Source organism: Belonocnema kinseyi, chromosome 8 (genome assembly GCF_010883055.1).
Source record: "Belonocnema kinseyi isolate 2016_QV_RU_SX_M_011 chromosome 8, B_treatae_v1, whole genome shotgun sequence".
In the NCBI taxonomy this organism is placed as follows: domain Eukaryota; kingdom Metazoa; phylum Arthropoda; class Insecta; order Hymenoptera; family Cynipidae; genus Belonocnema; species Belonocnema kinseyi.
In genome coordinates this window covers 24951026-24978266 of record NC_046664.1, presented here as the reverse complement: position 1 = coordinate 24978266, position 27241 = coordinate 24951026, and the positions used below count along the sequence as shown (strand labels likewise).

Here is a 27241-nt window from a genome sequence, read left to right as displayed (position 1 = left end):
TGAAATCGAGGTAAAAAAATCGGCCGGGAGAGCGGCGATCGCCGAGAATTTTTGAAATTTTGTTTTTAAACTTTAACTTGTTCTGTGAATTAGGAAACTTATGAAAAAAATTGAAATTGACGGGACGCTATTTGTGGAATCTCATCCTTAATTTGAACTAATAAAATTTCCAAAATATTAGCGGGTGTCCCAGGGTCAAATTTAAAAATATCCAGGTCTCAAATATCAGGTTTTAGTTGGTGACTACCGGCAGCAACACTGTCTACTAGCCTCGACGGTTTCGCCAACTAAAACCCTTCGCAGATACGCTTGGACATTTTTAGTCTTATCTCGGGAACCCGTTAAGATTTTTCAGATTTTGTGGACTTAAATTAACGATTAGACCTTAAGGATGGTGTAGAATAAATTTAAGATTTTTTCTACAATTTTCCTCGGTCATACCAGAAGTTAAAGTTGAGGTAAAAAATTCGAGATATTCCTGCTTTTTAAAAAAGAAAACTTTTCACGTGCTATACTCTTTTCAAAAGGTAAAAAATATATCTAAAAGAGGTCATTTGACGGGAAATTTAATAAGCTTTTGAAAAGTTTTTTGATAGAATCATAAATTAAAATTTGTAGAATCTAATCGCAAGATAAGTCAAGATTTTTCTTATTGAGAGATTCGTTCAAAACATTGCAAATCATCATTTCTGTCAAGGCAACAAAGTTAGATTGCTGTTTTTTTTATAGACTTGTCTAAACAAAAAGAAACAGATATTTCTTATTATGACTGAATCGTCGGGACTCCTGACCATGACCAAGGACCTGTTTGGTGATAGATATGAATTTCGCGAAACAAGTCGATGTAATACAATCATCTATACTTTTAACTGGAAGCTAGAATTAAATAATTAATTAATTAGCTTTCCTCTCCTCGATAGGCGTATTGTGGAATGTTTATTATTTTCTGTCGATTGTACTCTGTAATTAAGGCTTTTAATTATTCATTTTCTCCATAGCAGCTATTTTATAGGGTAGCTGGTCAATAATTATTATCAGTTGAGTTGAGATTATTAATTATATTCAATTATTTCCTCAACTATTATTATTTCATTATTATTGCTTTTTGCATTTTGAACAAAAAAGATGAATTATAAATCAAGAAGATTGATTTCTAAAAAAAGACGCGCTCTCAAGCAAACAGATGAAATTTCAACAAAATAGTTTAATTGTCAAACAACGAAATGAATTTTCAACTAAAATTAATAGTCAACAAAAATAGTAAATTTTAACAATATCGTTCAAGTTTTAACCAAGTCATTAAATTTTCTACAAAAAATATGCAATTTAAAAGAAAAGGATGATTTTGAAACCAATTTGTTGAATTTTCAACAAAATAATTACAATTTCAAAAAATAAATAAAATGTATGACCAAAAAAGATCAAACTTTAATGAAACTGTTGAATTTTCAAACTAAAAAAAGATTAAGTTTCTAAGAAAAGAGTTGAATTTTTAACCACATTGTTAAATTTTCAACCACAAACATTAACTTTCTACCAAAAAGACTAATTTTCATCCAGATTCAAGAATTTTCAAATAATTAGTTGAATTTTTAATTAACAGATATCCACTTCAAACCAAAAATGGAAAAGTATAATTTGCAGTTTCAGAAATTAATTTAAAAAAAAGGAATTTTGAACCGAATAGTTAACTTTCCCACCAAGGAGAATAATATCCTATGTAAAATAAAAGAATTTTAAACAAAAAATAGAATAATTTGATTTTCAGTTACCAAAGTTAATTTAATTTAAGTTAAATTAAGTAAAATTAAACCACAAAAGACGTATTTTCAACATAGAGTTGGATTTTTAACCAAGAAAAATTTGTTGGTCATGGAAGGAAAAAATTGATAACAAAATTTTTGAATTTTCAGCCGAGAATATAAATTTTCTACCATAAATACTAATTTTCAACAAAAGACAAAAAAATAATTTAATTTACAGTTGAAAATTTTTTGATCAAAAAGATGAATGTTCAACAAATTAGTTGAAATTTTGACTAAGAAGCATATTAATTTAAAAGAAAAACAGAATTATTTTTATTTTCAGTTAAGAAAATAAATTTTGAGATAAAGCAACAATTTTCAACAAAATAATTGAATTTTCAAACAATAAGAATAATTTTCTATCCAGAAAATCGAATTTTTAACAAGATATATAAATTTTCAACCAAACTGGAATGCTTTCATTTTCAGTTAACAAAAATTAATTTGGAAAAAAAGAGTTTTCAACAAAGAAGTTAAATCTTCAATCAAGAAGAATAACTTTCTACTAAAAAACGTGATGTTTAAACAAAATATATAAATGTTTAACTAAAAAAAGATTGATTTTTCTGTCAAAAGTTTCCTTTTTAATTAAAATAGATCTATTGTAAAACAAGAAGACGAATTTTCAAAAAAAGAGTTGAATTTTCAACCTAGAGGAATAATTTTCATAAAAAAGATGAGTTATTAATTGAAAACGATATATTTTCCAGTAAAAGGTTTGATTTTTATTCAGAGGAGTTGAATTTTTAACCAAAAGAGATTTTTTGGCAAAGACAAAAACATTTGATATTGCATTTTTAAATTTCTATGCAAAAACTCGAAAATATAAAATTTCATTAACAATATTATTTTTCAACCAGTTACTTGTGAATTAAATTAAAAATAATCAAATATAAATAAAAAATAAAATATTTTATTTAAAAAAAATGAATATTCTACAAAACAGTTAAAATTTCACTATTAACATCAATTTTCACCCAAATAGTTAAATTTTCAACTAAAAACTATCGATTTTCAACAAAAAATGGAATAATTAAATGAAAATAAAAAACAAATATGTTACAAAATAGTTGAATATTTAATCCGAGAATATGAATTTTCAACCAACTAGTTAAACTTTTAACTAAAAACGATCAATTTTCAACCAACAATGGAATAGTTCAATTATAATAAAAAAAGAATATTCTAAAAAAAAAATTGAATATTTTTACATGAAAATATGAATGTTAATTTAATAAATTAATTTTCAACTATTTAGTTGTAATTTTGAGTGAAAACGATCAATTTCTTATAAGAAATAGAATAGTTCAATTAAAAAAAGACTTTTTTACACAAACAGTTGAAATTTCGAGAATAAAATTAATTTTTAAAAAGTAGTCAAATTGTCAACCTAAAACAGAAAAGTTCAATTAAAATAAAAACGTATATTCTACAAAACAGTTGAATATTTAACCCGAAAATATGAATTTTCAATAAAAAAAAAATAATTTGCTACAAAACACTTGAATTTTCAATAATAAATTAATTTTCAAAAATTAGTTAAATTTTCAACTAAAAACGATCAATTTTCAACCAAGAATGGAATAGTTAGATTAAAATGAAAACGATTATTCTACAAAACAGTTGAATGTTTAACGCGAAAATATGAATTTTCGAAAAAAATCAATTTTAACCAGTCAGATGTAATTTCAACTAAGACGATCAATTGTTAATAAAAAAATGGAATTATTCATTAGAAAGATTCTTTAAATGAAAATCAGTTGCATTTTCAACCCGAAAATATGAATTTTCACGGAAAAAATTAATTTTTAACCAATTAGTTAAATTTCCAACTAAAAACTATCAACCTTCAACCCAAAATGAAATATTCTAAATTTAATTTAAAATAGAAATGAAATTTGATTTTTCATGAATAATATTATGCATGAATATCAGAGCATGAACAAAAATTTACAAATATCAAAATCAGATTTCCAAACTACCTCAAAAAAAATAGTTTTCTGCGAAACAGTTAAACTTTCAACTCGAAAATGTAAATTTTCAATAAATGAATTAATGTTTAACCGAATATTTAAATTTTCAACTAAAAAAGAAATTCAACCTAAAATGCAATAGTAACATTTTATTCAAAAAATCTAATTACCAAAAAAAACTAATTTTCTACAAAACGGGTGTTTTTCAACCAAAAAGTTTGATTTAAGATCGAAATTAAATCTGATTTTTACTAATCTTTCTAATCTGATTTCTAAAAAAAAAATTTCGACGAAACAGTTAAACTTTCAACTCGAAAATCTAAATTTTCAATAAATCAATTAATGTTTAACCTAATATTAAAATTTTCAACTAAAAAATAAATTCAACCTAAAATGGAATAGTAAAATTTTAGTCAAAAATATTAATTAGCAAAAAAACTAATTTTCTACAAAACAGGTGTTTTCAACCAAAAAGTTTGATTTAAGATCGAAATTAAATCTGATTTCTCAGGAATAATATTTTGTATCAATATCAGAGCATGAACAAAAATTAACAAATCAAAATAAGATTTCCAAACTGCCTCATTTTAGGCTCATTAGAGACAATTATTACATAACAATAAAAAAAGAATGAATTTTGAAAAAAAAGATATGGTAAAATTGAAGAAAAAAAATGTGTTTTTATTTTTCCTTTTTCTTTTATGTAGTCTTTTGAACAAATGCGTGCTAATTGATTGCCCCATTGCCCCATCGAAGCACGTGCACTACGTAAGAATGTTACGTGTCAGCATTGTAGGAATATGTATGGATACTTGAACAGAATTCACGCCTGCTCCGTGACTCTTACTCAAGGTCTGTCTCTCCTTTCCAATTCCACTCAAACGAAGGTCGCTATGACACAGTCACAAGTCCACACGCACTTGCGACCAGTGGTCGCAAGTCGCAAAACCCATTTTTTTTTAAACGAGATTTTTTCATTATTTTCTTTTTTTTATTGCATCTAGCCTTTTTTTCCCTCCCCACATCCGATATTATTAAACGCAATCGCCTTCCTCTCAAATGACAATATAACAATTAAATTTTTATTTTTTATGTTAAGGTTCCTGACCAGGTAAAATTAATAAAAAAATTTTATTCTCAATTTTCTCTCTACTGGTCTAATTAATATTATTAGAATAGAGCCAGAGAGAATTTTTTCACAAAAATAACCAATATTCTATAATATTGATTGGACCAGTAGACAAAAAAATTAAGATTAAAAATTAAAAAGAATTATTATTATTAAGGAAGTGAGGAAAGGCCAACAAATGCTTAAAAAATTGGAATTGATTTAAATATCTGAAATTTCTTATAACATAAATTTTCAAGAAAATAGAATAATTTTTTTTAGCAATAACGATGCATTTTTAACTAAACACGTGATTTTTAAAGTAAATACTTGAATTCACAACTAAAATTATAAATCCCTAACCAAAAAATAAATTTATAATAATTTATTTGAACTTTTAACCATGTAGTTCAATTTTTAAACAAAAATATAAATTCTTAATGAGAAAAGTAATATTTGATATTTGAAATAAAAAAAAAAGATTGGTATACTAAATCAAAAACAGTTGAATTTTACCATAAATAGTCAAATTCTCAACAAAATAATTGAATTCTAAACCAAAACAAATTATTTTGTAAAAAAAGAGTTGCATTTTTGAATTTTTAAACCTAAAAGTATAAATTTTCAACAACAAAATGTAATTTTCGACCAAATTGTTGAATTACAAAAAATGTATTTTCTTTACAAAACTATTGAAATTTTAAACCCAAAAGGCGATCTTTCTACAAAATGATTACATTCATAAACCAAAAGGTTTTAGTTTTCGACATGGATTTTAATTTTGAAACATGTAGTTAAATTTCTAACCAAATAGTTAAATTCGCAAACAAACAGTTAAATTTCTTTCAAACTATTTACATTTTTCGAAAAACTATTGAAATATTAATCTTTAATGACGAAATTTCTACAAAATAGTTTAATTTTTAAGCCAGAAATATCAATTTTTTTTATGGAGTCACTTTTTAAAATATTTTTCTTGTTGACAATTTGAATTTTTTTGGTTGAAATTTTTTTTTCCTTGGCTGACAAATTTTTTGTGGCAGAAATTTTTTCATTTTAAATTCATAAATTTAGTTAGAAGTTATCTTTTTTAGTGTTGAAAGGTTACTTTTTTAACTGAAAAGTTAGCTACTCAATTTCTAGTTAAAAATTAATGTGGATATTTTTTATTACTAAAATGTAAACTATTACATGTTTTATTGAGAATTCATATTTTTGGTTAACAATTTTATTTTTTTGGCTGAAAATTGAATTATTTTGTTAAAAATTCATCTGTTTTGGAAAAAAATTTAGATTTTTTTGTTGAAAATTGGTCTTTTTGATTTGAAAATTCATCTCTTTTGATACAAATTTATTGTTGCTTGGTTCAAAATTCAATAATTTGGTTAAGAATGACTCTTTTTTGTTAAAAATTTTATTATTGGGATGAAAATTTAGTTATTTTATTAAAAATTTAATTTTTTTGAAGATCAACCATTTTCATTAAAAATTTAACTATTTTGTTCAAAATTCCACTATTTGTTTAAAGAATATTAAGCAAATGTAAATTTAATTAATTGAAATTAAGAAATTATTGTTAGATTTAAACAAATTTTATTTAATTCACACAAAGTTTTTTTTAATTCAAACAAATCTTTCGTTAAAATCAAATTATTTTTTCGCTATTGGAGTCAAACAAAAGGTTGGATATTTTAGAAATAGTTTTAGTATAATTAAAACAAATTTTTCTCAATGAAAGAAAATTATATTTAATTCAAACAAAGCTTGTTTATTCCAATTAAAAATTTGGTTTAACGAAAAAAACTGTATTGAAACAATATTTTTTGTTTGCATAAAACATTTTTGTCAGTGTGTGTTTGAAAATAAAATTTATTGTTGACAATTAAAGTCTTTAAATGAAAAATTTTATTTTCATAGAATTTGACTACTTTTGGTTTAGAATTAAAATCTATCTTGTTTGGAATATCGCTTTCTGGAAAATTGGACTTTTTGGTTAAAAGTTGAATTACTTTCTTTAAAATTATTTTTTTTATTAAATTTATTTTTAATAATTTATTATTAATTAAAATATTATTTTATTTATTATTAAATTCTTTTTTATTAATTTATTTTTTTATTCCATTTTTAATTTTTTTTTAAATTTAATTTATTATTTTTATTATTTTTTTTATTATTTTTATTTATCAGATTTTGATATTATCTTAATGAGATTTTACCGATATTTGAAGATAGAATTGTACTGATTGCGTTAAATTTGCATTAAACCCGTTGCATAATAACTGTTTTAATCGACAGATGAAATATGAAACCTGATAGCAATATTTCACTGTTTATTCCTGATCTTTTACCAATGTGACCTTCGTCCTGTTACTTTTGTTAGAGCGTTAAAGGTTAACTTTTTCTCATTCCTGTAACTTATTGGTTCACCAAGCACATAGAAATAAAAAATTGTGTCATAAATTTGGCTTCTATTATCGTGTGTGCTTTCTCATTTGCATGCAATTGATGCTGAAATATACAATTAAAAAAAAAATCGTAACATAACTTTCCTGTTGCTATTTTTGAAAAACAAAATAGCTTTTTTTTTGTTGCAAATTATTAATAAAAGTTTATAATTTCATTTGTAAAATAAAGTTAAAAAAATAAGTCCTTCAGTTTGAAGCAAAAAACTTAATATTTTAATTACTGGTTACGATGTTTGTCGCCACTAAACTCCGAAACTACTTAACCGATCTTGATGAAATTTTGTATACTGTGTGTAATTTGGTCCAACTTAAAGGATAGGATACTTTTTATATCGATTAATTACTTCAATATTTTTTTATTGCAAATTGAATGTTTTTATTTGTAAGTTTCATGAGTATCTAACAGATGGCGGTGTAAGTTATTTTATTGACTGACCCTTAAACATTTTGCGTTTTCTAGGTTGGGTAAGCAACCAATAGATAGCGCCATGTTTCAATTTCTTGAATAGTTTAGTGTAATATTAATTAAACGTATTGTAACGGAGCCGCAGCAACCAGTGGCCAGGTATTCTAGTATTAAATAAAAAACAGTTGAATTTTAACAAACAAGAGCAATTTTAAATAAAATACTCAATTTTGAATTTCAAAAATTAATTAATTTGCAACTAAATAGTTGAAGTTATAGCAAAAAAGGTCAATTTTCCATAAAAAACAAACATTTTTTGTCAAAATTTTCAAATTTTCGACTGCAAAAGTTAATTTTCCAACAAAAATGGAATAGTGAAGTTTTCTGATAAAAACATTAATTTTCGAATAAAAAAAACCGTATTTTCCAATAGAATAGATTAATTTTCATCCATAGAAATTAATTTTCAACCAAATTAATGATTCTTCAACTAAGCATATTACGTTTTAACATATAAAAAAATTAATTTTTTAACAAAAAACGAAACAGTTCAATTTTCAGTTAAAAAATTGTTTTGAACCAAGAAAAAGGAGGTTTGAAAATAGTTTATTTTAAACCAAAGAGATTGGATCTTCACGAATTACTTAAAATGTAATAGTTGAGATTTGAACAAAAAAAATTTGACATCAAAAACCATTGAATGAACCCAAATAGAACGAATTTTTAAAATAAAGAAGATCAGTTTTTAATGATAAATAAAAAAATAAAAGACAAATCTTTAACAAAATAGTTAATTTAATACTTAAATTTTTAACTAAAAACATTAATTTTCAAACAAGAAGATTAACTTTCTACCAAAAAGTCGAGTTTTCAAGTTAAAAATTAATTTTTAACAAAAAAATGATTTTACCTAATTAATTACATTTTTAACAAATTAGAAAAAGTTTTAACCAAAGAAATTAATTTTTGTCCAAAATTAATTAATTTGCACAGAAGAATAAATTTATAAAAAAAGATCAATTTTCAAACACACAGTTGAATTTTGAAATAAAAATATCAATTTTCCAGAAAAGAAAAACCAATTTTTAAAAAACTAGTTGAATATTCATTCGAAAAATGATTTTCGGACCAAAAAATTAATTATTGACTATGAAATTAGTTTTCAGCAAAAAGGGATGAATTTTCGAAAAATAAATTAATTTTTATCTAAATAGTTCATTTGTAAACTAAAATACGGGAACTTTTAACAAAATATGAACAAGTTAAATTTTCAGTTAATCAATTGTTAATGAATAAAACAACTGATTTTCAGGAAAATAGTTTATTTTAAACCAAAGAGATTGGATCTTCACGAATAACTTAAAATGTAATAGTTGAGATTTGAACAAAAAAAATTTGACATCAAAAACCATTGAATGAACCCAAATAGAACGAATTTTTAAAATAAAGAAGATCAGTTTTTAATGATAAATAAAAAAATAAAAGACAAATCTTTAACAAAATAGTTAAATGTTTAGCCAAAGAGAAGAAACTTCAGCCAATACAATTTAAATTTAAAAAATTGAATTAAAAAGAAGACAATTTTTTTTTCGAAAACAGTTTTTCTTTTAATTTGAAAATATAGCTATTTTTCTTTTTCGCTATAAAAAATATAGATTTTTTTGATATATGTACTTTGAAACGTTTTTTTTTCGTAAACAATCATGAATTTGAAATATTTTAACCCTCTGAAAATTTAAAGCATTTCTTAAAATAAGAATAAGAATATTATGTATAATTATATATTATACAGGACGTCCCAGAACTAAGTATCGAGACTTGCATGGTTGCATAAACAAACAAAAAATTAACCGAATCTTCCTTTGGCAAAAATGTATTGAAGTATTAGTTTTTGAGTTATGAACTGATTGATCTCGGCCAATCAGGACCGCCGCTTACGTGCGTGAGAGACTGGTCAACGCTGTGTTAGGGATCGAGGCCGCGGAGTGGAGGGGCAGCAATCCCTAACACAACTTTGGCCTTCCTCTCACGCACGTAAGCGGCGATCCTGATTGGCCGATATTAATCAGTTCATAACTCAAAAACTAATACTTCAATACATTTTTGCTAAAGAAAGATTCGGTTTATTTTTTGTTTGTTTATGCAGCCATGCAAGTCCGGGCACTTAGTTCTGGGACACCCTGTATATATTTTTTTTACAAAATTTGAAAGAATAGTAATCCTGTGAAATTGCTTAAAATAATTTGAAATCCTACTTTAAATAAGTAAATATAAATAATTAATTTATAGGCCTATACTGAATTTCCCATAATACCTCTACTGAAGCTTCTTTCCCAAAATCGAGATAATGCTCTAGAGGAGACTAGAAATATTCTAAATTTTAAGTTTTCAATAATTTTAGAGAACAAGATGAATTTTTAATTTGAAAAATCTTGTTATTTCACAGATCATGTATCCTGACGGACTCTTGACACTTCATTATGGGAAACATCCCGCAACATTGGCTGCAGAGGTCGGGGCCTGGTACTCCGGGGACCGTCACGTGGACGTGACCCTCGCGTGTGACGATGGGTCTGTTGTAAAGGCCCACCGAGTCGTCTTAGCCGCCGCTAGTCCCCTTTTGGCTAGTCTTCTTCGAGATCCTACCATGGATCACGTGGTTCATCTCTCCGGGGTCAGAAAGTCCCAACTGAGTCACCTGCTCGAGTTCCTTTACAATGGAGAAGCCCTCATACCGGTACCTAATCCACTTTCTATTATTATTTTATTATTATTATTATTGCCATTATTGTTTATTTTATATAAATACACATCTGGACAAAACCAGAAAAATCTCAATAAAAATTGATCCAGGTAGGCGCCGTGTACCTAAAAAAAGGGATTCGTAGTCTCTTAAAATCTCTCCCACTTCTATCCTACTTCCTTCTTCCTGCTCCTCCCCCTCTACCTCACCCTTATATCCTTCTCCTCTTTCCTTATCCACTTACTTCCCTTATTCCTTCTACATATTCGCCCTCACTCTCTCCTTCCCATCTTTGACTATTTACTAATTTTTCTCCTACTATACTTCCCCTCTTTACATTTTCCTTACTTACCTCAATACACTGCTCCCCACTCCCCTTCCCTTATTCCCATCCTCCACTCTGTCCTTCCTCTACTCCCCTCTTTCCCTCAACTCCCCTCTTTCCCCTCTCTTCACTTTCTTCTTCGTAATCTTCTTATCTCACTTCTTCTCTCGGTTCTCCCACTTCCTTATCCGCTTATTTCTCTTATTCTTCCTACATCTCCGCCCTCTTTAGGCTTCCCTCACTCATCTTAAATCCTTGCTCATCACTTTTCTTCCCTTATTCTTATCCCCCTTCTGTCCTTCCTCTACTCCCCTTTCTCCCTCTACTCCTATATTCCCCCTCTCTTCACTCGGTTCTTCTTCCTCTTCTTATCTCACTTCTTCTGTTACTTCCACCTCTCATACTTTCTTTGCGTCCCATCTTCTCGCATACTATCCCTCCCCTCACTATCCTACTTACCCACTCCTCGTTTATCTTTTTCTTGCTTATTGGCCGTAACACGATATTTCTATCCCCCGTCTTCACTCTTACTGTGCGTAATTTTTAGTTTCCAGAAATATTTTGCTAGTTCTTGCTGGTAAATTTAGGCAGCGTGTCCGAGAAACTTTAAATTTTCAGAAAAATAATTAAATTTTGAACATGATAAATGAATTTTCTACACAAAAAGATAAATTCCCAACAAAAATGTGTCATTTTATATTTTAATAAAAACAGATGAAATTGATGAAAAAAAAAATTTTTAAATGAATTTTCTCTACAGAAATTGAATTTTCAAAACCAAAAATATGACATTATCTTTCACCAAGAAAAGGGGAGAATTTGCAACTAAAAAAGATCAATCTTAAAGAAAAATATAAAATTTACATTTTCACTTAATACATTTGTTGTAAACAAAAAAGGTTTTTTGACTACATAATTACATTTTTAACTAAAGACATAAGCCTTCAACCAAAGAAATAAATTTTTAACAATGTAGTTTAACTTTTATTCAAGTAGTTGAGTTTTCAATTTAAAAAATTTTTTTCAACAAATAGTTGAATTTTCAAATAAAGAGATGAATTCTCAACTAAAAATATAAATCTGCAAGAAAAATATTTCTTGACAAACTGATTCGACCGAATCTTCAGGAAAAAAAGAATTTTTAACGAAAAAGTTGTGTTGTTGTGAAAAAAAGGAAATTCTAACTAAAATAGATAAATTTCCAAATCAAGAAGATACATTTTTTTTAAAGTTGAATCTTCATTTTAAAAATATTATTTAAATTTTTGAAGGAAGAAATAAGTTTCTAGAAAAAAAAATTAATCTTTCAATCCAAAAAGATGAATTTTTTACCGAAAAATATAAATTTTAACAAAATACTTAAATTTTCAACCAAATAAATAAATTTTGAACATAATATTGGAATTTTTAACCTAAAAAGTTTAATTCCCCAAGAAAAAGTGTCAGTTTATATTTCAATAAAAAAAGTGAAATTTTTACAAAAAAAAAATTTCAAAATGAATTTTCTCTACAATAAATTAAATTTTCAAACCAAAAATATGAGTTTTCAACAAAAAAATAATTTTCGACGACAGTGATGCATTTTTACCCAACAAACATGAAATTGCAAACCAAACAATTATTTTTTACCCAAAAAAAGGGAGAATTTCTAACTAAAAAAGATCAAAATTTAAAGTTGATTTTTCAATTAAAAATTTTTTTCAACAAATACGTGAACTCTTATACAAATATATGCATTTTCAACAAAAAAATATAAATCTGCAACAAAAAAATGTTTTCTCAACAAACTGATTTCACCGAATATTTCAAACAAAATAGTTGAATTATCAAGCAAAGAAGCAGAATTTTTAACCAAAAAATTGTATTTTTATGAAAAAAAAATAATATTTGTACTGAAACAGATGGATTTTTAATTCAAAAAGATAAATTTTCAAGAAACTTGGATTTCTGTTAAAAAATATTGTAGTGTTCATTTTATTCTTAAAATATGAATTTTTAAACAAGAAATAAGTTTCTACGGGTACAATTAAATATTCTATCCAAAAAGATGAATTTTCAACCTAAAAATATGAATTTTAACAAAATTGTTGAAATTTCTACCAAATAGTTATATCTTTATCCGAAAAGAGGAAATTCCTTTTAAAATTGATGAATTTTTATTTAAAAGAAAAAACAAATTTTCAAACAAATACTTGAAATTTCATCTAAAAAAGATTCTAGTTGAATTTTCAAGGTAAAAGTATGAATGTTTTAACAAAAAATGAGTTACTACGAAAAAATTAATTTTTTAATCTAAAAAGTTCATTTTCGAACACTGTAATAAGAATTGTAAACTATAAGGTAATTTTCTGTTAAACAGTTGATTTTTTACCTAAAAGAATCACTTTTTAACAAGATTGTTAAATTTTGAACAAAATAGTAAATTTAATAAAATATTAATTAAGTAAAAAAAAAAATAATAAAAATATATTTTTTTCAAAAAAGACTTAATCGATTATTTTAAATTTAGACTGAAATTGCTTGTAGGATGTGAAATGCGAAAACACTTTTTTATATTGTTAATTTTCAACGTAATATTTATATTTAAAATAGAAACGTTATTTCTCGAGAAAAAAAATACATCTGATAATAAATTGTATGGTTTAATGTACCTGCATTATGTCTGTTTTGTCAAAAAATAAAAAGATTTAAAAAAACACAATGAGTCAAAAGCGGGGTTAAAAGTTCAGTGTTTTTTTTTTAGTACTGATTTGTTTTTAAACTCTTTTTCCATGTTCACTTTTACATAATATTGATGTATTGAACGGTATTTTTATTTCAAATTCAGCTGTTTGCATATTATTAAAGAAAAACTCTGAAAAAATCGTTTAATAAATTATTGTCAGTGTCAGCAGAATTATTTTCATCATAAAAATTATTTGAAGCAGCTGATGTCACCGAACATTTTTTTTCAAATATCTCCGAAAAATATCGTAAATTTAAAAAAAAAATTTAGTTAATTTTCGTCTATTGAATTTTAGCAGTTACTTTGTATTTTGCTCGAAACTGGATTAAAAAAATAATGGCAAATTTTATAAGAATTATTAAGATATTGCTTCTATCAAAAGATATACTTAATTGTTTAAACAATTATTATTTGTCTCAGCAATTTGACTTATGGTATTATGAATAGTTATTTTTTCTTTTTGTACTCATGAAGCAATTTATTTGTGTATTTATAAAATAATAAAACAAATTGTTTAAGCGAATAATATTTGTATAAACAATTGAGGAATAACTTGCTAATAATAAACGACGTCCTGTAAAAGTTTAAAAAAAAACTAGAATTTTTTCCATCTTTCCAATGAAAACTCAGAAGTGAATGAGTAATTATTGTTTAAAAATTAAATAATGTCATGAACAACAAATATTACCTTCATCAGCCATTAAGAGTGTCATTAATTTCAGATAATACGAATTTTTCATGATTGGGTATGAAAATAAATATTGAAGTAAATATAAATTGTTGAAACAATTGAAAAAATTATTATTTTCAACATTCACTCAATGTGTCATTAACCCCAAAAAGTACTAACTTTCCATTAATTATAGAGAAAATATAAAATTAAAAAAAGAACAATAATTGTTCAAAAAAATGAGAACTAGTCAAAAAATGGTTGAAAATTGCTATCAATTGAAAAAACACTCGTTTTCTGAGATAATTAAAAAAGAAGTGTCTTCATCACGAATTGGTCCTGAAATTGCTATTTTAAATTTTTCGGGACAATTTCGGGGCACGATATAAAGGGGTTGGGGGGCCGAATTAAAATATTTTGTGGAGTAGACATTATTTCTTGAATATTTCTTAAGTAATAACTGAAGTTAAATTAACACAATGTTAATAACAAGTAGTTGTTTTTCCCATTTTTCTTAAAACTAAGATTTTTCTCCATTTAAAATCTCATTGAAATGCATTTTTCGACCACCCCTAATAGCGCCAGCCTCTAATTATTTTTGTCATTTTCAGTCCACGGAGCTTACACCGTTGAGGGAACTTTTTGAGCTTCTACAAATTAAGTCGGAGCTTTTCGAACCAAATCAATCACAAAGCTCGAATAATTCTGATCCTGAAAGGTTACCTACCCCTCAACCCTCAGATGGTCAAGAAAGCTCTAGTTATGAGTCTCAGTATGACAGCAGGTTAGTAACAATAACCTAATTAAAAAATTGTTTAACAAAATTTCATTATTTTAAAATCACGATAAACAAATACTTACGAAAATTGACCAAGTCAGATTTAGAAAAAAAAGAAGAGAAAAGAGAAAAGAAAAAAAAAAGAAAGAAGGGGATTTGGAGGCTGGATTCTTTTTTTCTTTATTTATTTCAATAAAGACATTTAGGTGTGTGTTCCAAATTTTAGGATTGGAGTTTTTAATTTTTTTTATTTCCAAGAACTTCGTAGTTCAATTTAAATACTCAGCGTCAATGAAGAATTTCAATTTTGATCTGTTCTGAATTTAGTTTCTTAAATTCTAAATATAATATTATGTGTATTTAAATTTTAGATTGAAAACAACTTTTCTAGATAAACTCAAAAAAATTATTTACATGTGTTGATTTAAGTTTTAAAAATTATTTCGAAAGAGGAAATATATTTTTCCTAATTATTACAGACAGTCGAATAATCCGGCAGACTGCTGTTCGGTCCTTATAAAAACCGAAGGTTGTGAAGAGGAACCAGATGTCGATGTAGAAGGCGTCGAAGGAGAAACTATTCTTTCAGATCATAGGGAAAGCAGTATAGAACCTCCAAGGAGAAGGGATAGTTCAGATCCAGTAAATCTTAGCCTTAATTCTGGCACATCAACAACCAGTGAGAGTTCACATGATGTTGTACACAGGTTAGTTTAAATAAAATAGTATTTTTAATCGTTATCAGGTAATAAATTGATTATTAAAACTACGTTCGCATTTCTCTACGTAGATGTCGATTATTCCCATTCTAATTTTTATTCACATTTTTGATTCCTCTTCCCGGTTCTATTCCCATTTATATTTTTAGTTCTATTCCATTTTTATTCTCATTTCTATTTTCACTCCTATTTTCACCCCCATTCCAATTTTTCATTTCCTTTCCAATTATTATTCCCATTTTCATTCCTATTCCCGTTTCTATTTCCATTTATATTTTTTCTCCCATCCCATTTTTTAGTCTCATTTCTATTTTCACTCCCATTTTAATTCCAATTTTTTATTTTCATTCCAATTTTCATTTCAATTAGTATTCCCATTTTCATTCCTATTCCCGTTTCTATTCCCATTTATATTTTTCATTCCCATTTATATTTTTGCGCTCATCCCATTTTTCAGCTTTATTTCTATTTTCACTCCCATTTTCATTTCCAGGCCAATTTTTTATTACCATTCCAATTTTTATTCCCCATTTCATTACCATGTCTATTTTTAGTCCCATTATCATTCCCATTCCAATTTTTCCTTTCCATTCCAATTTTTATTCCTATATTCATTTCTATTCCCGTTTCTATTCACATTTATATGTTTACCACCATTCCATATTTCATTCCTATTTTTATTTTTACTCCCGTTTTCATTCCCATTTCAATTATTTATTTCCATTCCAATTATTATTTCCATTTTTATTCCTATTCCCGTATATATTTTTGCTTCACTCCCATCTTACAGTCTCATTTCTATTTTCACTCCCATTTTTATTTCCACGCCAATTTTTTATTACCAGTCCAACTTTTATTCCCATTTTCATTCCCATGTCTATTTTTAGTCCCATTATCATTCCCATTCCAATTTGTCATTTCCATTCCAATTTTTATTCCTATTTTCATTCCTATTCCCGTTTCTATTCGCATTTATATGTTTACCCCCATTCCATATGTCATTCCCATTTCTATTTTTACTCCCGTTTTCATTCCCATTTCAATTATTTATTTCCATTCCAATTATTATTTCCATTTTTATTCCTATTCCCATTTATATTTTTGCTTCCATCCCATTTTACATTTTCATTTCTATTTTCACTCCTATTTTTATTTCCACGCCAATTTTTTATTACCATTCCAACTTTTATTCCCATTTTCATTCCCATGTCTATTTTTAGTCCCATTATTATTCCCATTCCAATTTATCATTTCCATTCCAATTTTTATTCCTATTTTCATTCCTATTCCCGTTTCTATTCGCATTTATATGTTTACTCCCATTCCATATTTCATTCCCATGTCTATTTTTACTCCTGTTTTCATTCCCATTACAATTCTTTATGGTCATTCCAATTAATATTCCTATTTTCATTCCTATTCCCGTTTCCATTCCCATTTATATTTTTCATTCCCATTTCTATTTTTACTCCCATTTTCATTTCCATTTCAATTCTTTATTTCCATTCCAATTATTATTCCCATTTTCATTCCTATTCCCGTTTTTATTCCCATTTATATTTTTGCTTTCATCCCATTTTTCAGTCTCATTTATATTTTCACTCTTATTTTCATTTCCACGCCAATTTTTTATCACCATTCCAATTTTTATTCCCATTTTCATTCCAATGTCTATTTTTAGTCCCATTATCATTCTCTTCCAATTTGTTATTTCCATTCCAATTTTTATTTCTATTTTCATTCCTATTCCCGTTTCTATTCGCATTTATATGCTTACTCCCATTCCATATTTCATTCCCATTTCCATTTTTACTCCCGTTTTTATTTCCATTCCAATTCTTTATTTCCATTCTAATAAGTGTTCCCATTTTCATTCCTATTCCCGTTTCGACACCCGTTTCTATTCCTATTATATTGTTCATTCCCATTTCTATTTTTATTCCCATTTTCATTCCTATTGCAATTCTTTATTTCCATTCCAATTATTATTTCAATTTTTGTTCCTATTTCCGTTTCTATTCATGTTTTCCATTCCCATTTATATTTTCACTCCCATTCTTATTCGCATTCCAATTTTTCATTTCCATTCCAATTTTTATTCTCATTTTCATTTCTATTCCCCTTTCTATTCCCATTTATATTTTTAATCACATTACATTTTTAATTCCTGTTCCAATTTTTCATTTCCATTTGTATTCAAATTTATATTTTTTTACTCCCTTTCTCATTTTTCATTCCTATTCCCATTTTTACACCCATACCCATTTTTACTCAAGTTTTTATGCCCATTTCGGTTTTTCATTAGAAATCTTAGAATTTATTCCCATTTACATTTTTTTGATTTACATTCTCATTTTTCTGCAAATTCCCCTTTTCCGTTTCCATTCTCATTTTTGATTATGAATCCTTAATTTTATACAAATTCTCATCTTTTATTCCCATTCCCATCTTTCATTCTCTTGATTATTTTCATAAACATTTGCATAACTGTTTGCATTTTCATTTTTTATTTGCATCTATAATTCATATCTTCAATTTTTTCCATTCCTATTTCCAATTTAATTTTTATTTACGTTCTTATTTTTATTCCCATTCGTATTTTTTAATAGCATTCCAATTTTTAATTTCAATTTCCATTTTTCGTTTCCTTTATCATTTTTATAACCATTTATATATCCATTTGCAATTCAATTATTCATTCGCATTCCTAATTCTTATTCCCATTCTCATTTTTCATTCCTATTTTAATCCCAATTCCCCTTTCTCATTTTCATGTTTATCCCCATTCACATTATTCATTCATATTGCCATTTTACATTCAAATGTTAATTTTTTAGTCACATTCTTATTTTTGTTTTTTATGTTTAATAACTATTTGAATTTCTATGTGCATGCTTATTTTTAATTTCCATTTTTTATTCCTGCTCCCATTTTTTATTCCAATTTTGATTTTTGATTGACATTTCCAACTTTTATTCTCAATTCCATTTTCCTTATTCTTAATTAACATTTTAGTTTCCATTCCCGTGTTTTATTCCTATTCCCATTTCAATTTGTATTTCTATTCCCATTCTCAGTTTTATGTTCATTCCCTTTTATTCTTATTTTTTATTCCCATTCTCATTTCTATTCTTCATTCTGATTTTTATTTTTTCCCATTCCCATTTATTTTTCCGTTTTTACTCACCATTTTAATTCCCATTTGTATTACTATTTTTCATTAACATTCTTATTCACATTCCCAGGATTCATTCTCGTTACGATTTCTATTCCTATTTCCATTTTCCATTCCCATTTTAAATTTTATTTCTACGACTATTCAAATTCACATTTATATTCCCACTTTTAATTATTAATCTTATTTCCAATTTTATTACCATTCTCATTTTTATTTCCGTTCCCATTTTTTGATTCTAATTCTCAGTTTTTATTCATATTTCTTTTGGATTAAAAAAAAAACTATAGTCCCTTGGAATCTTCGAAAATGTATTAAATTAAATAATTCCAGTAATTTCAACACGTATATGCATATTTAACCTCACACGCTTGAAAACAACTTTACGTTTGAATTTCAGAACTTCCGCAATCCCTTTCAAGACACTTCTTGGGCGAATAAAACACGTATATTATTTAAAATTCTCATACCATTTTCAGGCCAGAGAAACCGCTTCTGGAGAGGAGAGAGTCACTCGAAGATACCGAAGAAAGGAGAAGACAGTTGGCGGCTCGACTGGCCCTTGGTCTCGAGACCGGAAAACGGAAACCGGAAGAGATACCGATTCCGCCAGCGGAAGCGTACGTCGTGACGCCGCATCGAAAACGAAGACCTGGATTTCACAACGCTCCTGCACAGAATCCTGCGTTCGTCCCTTTCAATCCGGGTTTCGAAACGCCACGGAGGTTGCAGGCTCCGCATCCCCTCAGTGTATCCGCACCACCTTACCTGGTAAGAATCACATTTATAACAACAAATAATTAAATAAATAAATAAAAACCAATTCTATTATTATATACAATAAATATTTATAATGGTAGTATATAATGTCTATATCACAGTGCCGAAAACTTTGCGAGATAGTAATAAATTTGCCCGCGAAATTTCGACCGAAAAAAATCGGTTTTAAGTGTATTGGTAAGAGGCTTTGTAGACCAAAGTGATCCAAAAAGAGAGATCAAAAATATTTTTTCCAAAATGTTGCGATTTCAAGGAGATAGATCAAATTAAAGACTCGGAAACAGAACCGAGCGAGCGCTCGAGCAGTATGGTAGGACTGGGGGGCATCCCCACTCCTATCTACTGCTCGAGCGCTTGCCAGGTCGGACAAAAAAGTAGCCCCTGGACAAAGCAGTCTACAGGCGACAATTTCAATCCAATTTTGATGGGTTTTAAACAAATCAAAGCCAATAAAATTCTCCATATATCGGCTGAGGCCAATTTTTCAAAAAGATTGTTCAACATTTTTTATATAAGAAAAAAAAAATATTTTGTTAAAGTACAGCGTTTTGTCAACAGAATTTTTATTGACGCTCTAATAATCAGAGTCTGTGAAACAACTCTCTAGAAATAACAACTAGTGGTATTAGTTGATTAAATTTTCAATCCAGAAAATACATTTTCCAGCATGGAAGTCTTTTCAGTCAAGAAAAAAAAATCAACTAGATTGTTTATTATCCAAAACAGTCAATTTTCAGATCTTTGATTTTTAGATTGAAAATTATTGAAGGAACTTCAATTATCATCAGAGAATAACGGAGATTCTTAACATCTTTTCATACTAGATGGAGCTATGAATTAAAACATTTTTAAATTATATTACATTAAATTATTCATTTTTTTTGTCTATATATATATATTTGGGTGGTCCAAAAATGCATTGAAATTTTTTTTTTTCATTCATATCTATTTTGAAGAACATTAAAAAAAAAATGAATTGTTTAACCCTTCACGGCATGGTGGGAATACCGTATTCCCCCCTTTTTTTCATATCATTTTTTGCGATTTCAGAATAGTTTTTATTGGATTTTACACAGGTTTTTTTTAAATTTCAGACTCGCAGGATGATAAAAAATTGAAATTTTTGTGCACAGCGTCTAAATTCTTAAAATAATTTGTTAATACTTATAAACAAAGATGAAAAAAAGCCTTTTTTGTTAACAAAATTCATTATTGAAAATACTTTGCATTATATCCTTATGAAAATGGGTACTTAAGCGTTTTTGGGGTCGCTGAATACGAATATGGACTCAGATTTTAAAAATTCAAAATAGCGAATCCAATTTGGCTGCCGAAATTGAAAATATTTTTAGATTTTATCTGAAAATTGGTATACAGGGGTTTTTGGGGTCAGTGATCACGAATATGAACTCAGATTTTGGAAATTTAAATTGTGGATACAAGATGGCGCCCGAAACTTGGAATATTTTTGGATTTTTTTCTGAAAATTGGTATACAGAGGTTTTCGGGTTCGCTGATCACGAATCTGAAATCAGACTTTGAAAATCCAAAATGAAGGATCCAATATGGTGGTCAAAATAATAAAGTTTTCTGGATTTTTTAAAAAATTAGTGTACAATGATTCAAGATCTGCTTGTGCCAACTTTCAAAAAACAATTTAGAAATATTTTGAATTTTGGACCGCCATTTTGAATTTCCAAAATCTAAGTTCAGATTCGTGATCAGAGATACCAAAAACCCCTATACATCAATTCTAAAAAAAATTCCAAATTTTGTCCGCCATATTGGATCCGCCATTTTGAATTTTTAAATCTAATTTCGGATTCGTGATTAGCGACTCCAAAAAAACCCTGTATACCAATTATAAAAAAAATCCAAAAATATTCCAAATTTAAGTCGCCATATTGGATCCACTTTTTCGAATTTTCTAAGTCTGAGTTCAGATTCGTGATCACTGATCCCAAAAACCCCCGTATACCAATTTTCAGAAAAAAATATGCCAAATGTTCGCCGCCATATTGGACCTGCCATTTTGAATTTTTTAAATCTGAGTTAATATTCGTAATCAGCGACCCCAAAAACCCCTATGTACCAATTTTCATGAAAACTGATTTCCCTGAAAAATGTATGCCGGAAAGGGTTAAACACTTACAGAAGTTTAAAAAAAGATTTACTACTCCTCAAAATCATTTAATATTATGTTTCATTCAGGAAATACGATTAAAAAAATATTTGTTGGTAATATAATTCTTTAAACAAATTTAATTTGTTAAAACAATTTAAAAATTGTTAATACATTTTTTATACACTATACAATCAGTAAAATAATTGTCTATATTCTATTTGATTTAATTTTTGGTAAATTATCGAAAATAAAATGTTTGAGCAAATAAAAATTGTTTAAACAAATAACAACTATTTCATTTCAATCAGAAAATACGAATATTTTTTACAGTTTTGCGGAATAAATAATTGTTTAAATATGTCACATTCATTTAAACAATTAAACTTTGTTTAAGAAGAAGTGAGAAATATTAAAATTGTCCGTTAGTAATTATTTGTATAAAAAACAAGACAGAAATTGCTAAAAATTAACAATAATACGTAAAAATATAGTTTTATATTTCTGGGTTATATTTGGGGCGATGCAGGAATCTATATTATCATCAGAGAATAACAAAAATTCTTGACGTCTTTTCGGACTAGATGCAGCTATGAATTACAAATTTTGTCAATAAAAAGAAATGTTCTCAAAGTAGATCTTCTGGAGAATATATATTTTCTCTCAGGAGATCTTTTTTCAGAAACATTTTTTAATTCATGGCTGCATCTAGTCTGAAAAGACGTTAAGAATTTCTGTATTATCATCACAGAATAACAGAAATTATTAACGTCTTTTCATACTAGATGGAGCTATGAACTAAACATTTTTTAAGTTATATTAAATTGAAATATATTTTTTTTAAATTATATATATATATTTCTTTTAATTTAGAAGATGTTTTTTTTTCAGATTTTTTTTAAAATTCATAACTGCATCTGGCCTGAAAAGACATTAAGAATTTCTGTATTATCATCAGATAATAACAGAAATTATCAATGTTTTTTCAGACTAAATGCATATGTGAATTACAAATTTTTTAAATAAAAAAATGTACTAAAAAAGAACTTCTAAAGAATGTATATCTTCTCTTAGAAGAATTTTTGTCGGAAACATTTTTTAATTCATACCTGCATCTAGTCTGATAAGACGTTAAGAATTTTGGTATTATCATAATAAAATAACAGAAATTGCTAACGTACTTTCAGACTGGTTGCAGCTATGAATTACAAAACTCTAAATACAATGTTTTTCTGAGAAAATTTTAATTCATGGCTGGATCTGATCTGAAAGGGCGTTAAGAATTTTTTTATTATCATCAGAGAATAACAGAAATTCTTAACGTCTTATCAGGCTAAATGCAGCTGTGAATCACATATTTTCTAAATAAAAAAAAAATTGCTGAAACAAGATCTTCTAAAGGATATATATCTTCTCTTAGCAAAACTTTTTTCAGAAACATTTTGTAATTCATAGCTCCATCTAGTCTAAAGAGACGTTAAAAATTTTTGTGTTATTATCAGAGAATAACAGAAATTATTAACGTCTTTTCAGACTAGATGCAGCAACGAATGAAAAATGTTGGGAATCAAATGTTTTTATGAAAAAATATCTTCTAAAGAATGTATATCTTTTCTTAGAAGACAGTTTTTCTGACATTTTTTTAAATTCATAGCTGTATCTAGTCTAAAAAGACGTAAAGAATTTTTTGTTATAATCAGCGAATAACAGAAATCTTTAACGTCTTTTCAGACTAGATACATCTGTAAATTACAAATTTTGTAAATAAACGTTTTGTCTGGAAAAATATCTTTTAAAGAATACACACACACACGCGCGCTTGTTTTTATGTGCGTATATATATATATATTCTTTTAGAAGTTTTTTTCAGAAAAAATTGTAATTCATTGCTGCAACTAATCTGGAAAGACGTTAAGAATTTTTGTATTATGATCAGAGAATAAGAGAAATTCTTAACGTCTTTTCAGACCAGATGCAGCTATGAATTACAAATTTTTTTTTCACTGAAAGAAGTACTTTTAAAAAATATATATCTTCGTTTAGAAGATATTTTTTTAGAAACATTTTTTAATTCATAGCTGTATCTAGTCTGAAAATACGCTAAGAATTGCTGTTATTATCAAATAATAATACACATTCCTTGAAAAATTTGACCCGCAATTGGAAGTTCTGTGGTTCGATTCCTAGCCGAACGAAGGAAAAGATCTTTTATCAGAAATAATTTTTACTTAAAAAAAAAATAGAAAAAAAAAATATATAAACAATTTTTTTCAGCAGGACAGGTCAGTGACGCCGCCAGGCGCGTCCCATCGACCGCCTTCGGCTGACCCAGCATCCGCAGCTGGTCTGGAACCACCATGGGGTGCTTGGACCCTCCCAGCGGCCAGAGCACCCCCCGCCCCACCCTCAGACGACCCGCCAAAATCCACTCCGGTTCGCGAATACAGGTGTACCTATTGTGGCAAACAATTCGGAATGTCCTGGAACCTGAAAACCCACCTGCGAGTACACACAGGCGAAAAACCATTCGCCTGCAGATTGTGTGTCGCCATGTTCAAGCAGAAAGCTCACCTGCTGAAGCACCTCTGTTCGGTGCACAGAGGGGTCATCGCTGCTCCCGACAATACCTTCACCTGTTGCTTCTGTTCCTTGAGTTTCGACAGCCTCCAGGAACTCATCAGGCATCTCTCAGGCCCTCACAATAATTTGCTGCTCAGCAAGAATTTACACGAATAGCAACAAGGTTGAAGACACTCCGGTGCAAGAGGGTCTCGGGACTCCAGATTTCCACTAGTCAAGTACAAAATTAAATTTTTTTTCTTAGTTCAAAGAATGCTCCTACGAAATTTATAGAAAATACGATTTTGGTCGTCTAAACTGATGCTGGTTCCCTGGATCATTATTTGTTTAAAGAAATGATGGTCGTCTAAACAAATCACCACTCTGGTCGTTTAAACGACCGAAGATTTTCTAAACTAACAAAAGTTGATTGGCTAAAAATAATATTACTCTGGTAGATCAGACGATTGGTGGTCTTATAAAAAAGCGATCGTCATCCAACGACCGCTCATCTTCTAAACTAAAAATGGACGTCTAAACAAACCGTCATTTTTGTTGTTGAAAAATCATTGGTCTTCTAAACAAATGATTGTCATACAATGACTGTTGGTCTACTCAAATAAAAATAGGCGTCTAAAAAAACAAAATTTTTTAATAATACTATTGGTCTTCTAAACAAACGATCCTCATATAACGGCTGTTGGTCGAGTCATCCAACGACCGCTCAACTTCTAAACTAAAAATGGACGTCTAAAAAAAAATTTTTTTTTTATAATACCATTTGTCTTCTAAACAAACGATCCTCATATAACGACTGTTGGTCTACTAAAATAAAAATAGACGTCTAAGCAAACTATCATTTTTTCAAAACACCATTGATCTTCTAAACAAACGATCGTCATCCAACGACCGTTTGTCTTCTAAACTAAAAATAGACGTCTAAGCAAACCATAATTTTTTTAAATAGCATTGGAATTTTAAGCAAACGATCATCATCCAATGAACGTTCATCTTCTAAACTAAAAATGGACGTCTAAATAAACAAAAATTTTTTTTTATAATACCATTGGTCTTCTAAACAAACGATCTTCATATAAAGACTGTTGGTCTACTAAAATAAAAATAGACGTCTGAACAAACCATCATTTTTTTAAAACACCATTGATCTTCTAAACAAACGATCGTCATCCAACGACCGTTTATCTTCTAATCTAAAAATGGACGTCTAAGCAAACCATAATTTTTTCTGAAATAGTATTGGTCTTCGAAGCAAAGAATCATCGTCCAACGAAGGTTCATCTTCTAAACTAAAAATAGACGTCTAAACAAACCATTATTTTTTTGAAAGACCATTGGTCTTCTAAACAACCAATCGTTATTAAACGACCGCCCATCTTCTAAACTAAAAATGGACGTCCAAACAAACAAATTTTTTTATAACACCATTGGTCTTCTAAACAAACGATCATCATATAACGACTGTTGATCTACTAAAATAAAAATAGACGTCTAAACAAACCATCATTTTTTTTAAACACCATTGATCTTCTAAACAAATGATCGTCATCCAACGACCGCTTATCTCCTAATCTAAAAATGGACGTCTAAGCAAACCATCATTTTTGTTGTTGAAAGATCATTGGTCTTCTAAACACATGATCGTCATACAATAACTGTTGGTTTACTAAAATAAAAATAGACGTCTAAACAAACCATTATTTTTTTGAAAGACCATTGGTCTTCTAAACAACCAATCGTTATTCAACGACCGCCCATCTTCTAAACTAAAAATGGACGTCCAAACAAACAAATTTTTTTATAACACCATTGGTCTTCTAAACAAACGATCATCATATAACGACTGTTGATCTACTAAAATAAAAATAGACGTCTAAACAAACCATCATTTTTTTTAAACACCATTGCTCTTCTAAACAAATGATCGACATCCAACGACCGCTTATCTTCTAATCTAAAAATGGACGTCTAAGCAAACCATCATTTTTGTTGTTGAAAGATCATTGGTCTTCTAAACACATGATCGTCATGCAATAACTGTTGGTTTACTAAAATAAAAATAGACGTCTAAACAAACCATAATTTTTTTGAAAGACCATTGGTTTTCTAAAAAACCAACCGTTATTAAACGACCGCTCATCTTCTAAACTAAAAATGGACGTCTAAAAAAAAAATTTTTTTTTATAATACCATTTGTCTTCTAAACAAACGATCCTCATATAACGACTTTTGGTCTACTAAAATAAAAATAGACGTCTAAAAAAACCACTATTCTGGTTGTTTGAAAGACCTTTGATCATCAAAATATTTTTTCTGGTTTTTTGAATTAAATTAATTCCTCGAATGCTTGCAATTTCTTGAGTTCTTTCTTTATGACTGGTTCAATCTCTAACTTTTTAAATTTAAGAAAAAAACTAAAAACTGAAAGCCTTTAAAATTGAAAATGTTTGTTAAAAAAAATTTTAGTTGAAAAACTGTAAATATAAATTAATTTCTGATTTTCAAATTAATATGTAGTTCGAGTATTCAAAAACAATCATTGATTTTACAAGACGATTCTGAATTTGTTCAAAACTAATTAATATACAATTGTTTGTAATTTATTGTTAAATTTACAATTATGAATCCCTTTTGAAGTTATTTGAAAATTGTAACTTCAAATGGATTCATAATTTAAAGCTTTTACTTAATTAAAAAATTTTTAATCAAAGAAAACTCTTTTTTTAGTTTTTAGCAGCATTTGCCTCTCAATTTAAAATAAGCAATAATAAATCAAATATTCAAAATTAAAAAATTTAAAACTAAATTGTTTGAAATAGATTGGAATCGCTAAAAATCTAAAGTACTGAATTCAAACTTAGAATGTTAAA

The 27241-nt window shown here is 27.6% G+C and overlaps 1 protein-coding gene across 2 annotated transcripts in view; it reads left to right on the top strand.

The window, feature by feature from the left end:
• Positions 1–26714, top strand: part of LOC117178781 (transcription factor Ken 2) — a 111206-nt gene extending 84492 nt beyond the window's left edge. For both annotated transcript variants that reach the window (XM_033370253.1, XM_033370252.1), the window contains exons 2-6: positions 10204–10494; positions 14832–15004; positions 15478–15705; positions 19372–19663; positions 24069–26714. In XM_033370253.1, coding sequence (XP_033226144.1) covers positions 10207–10494; positions 14832–15004; positions 15478–15705; positions 19372–19663; positions 24069–24530 — 1443 coding nt within the window. In that variant the 5' untranslated portion in view covers positions 10204–10206 and the 3' untranslated portion in view covers positions 24531–26714. The remainder of the gene's footprint in view (positions 1–10203; positions 10495–14831; positions 15005–15477; positions 15706–19371; positions 19664–24068) is intronic.
• The last annotated feature ends 527 nt before the right edge of the window (positions 26715–27241 follow it).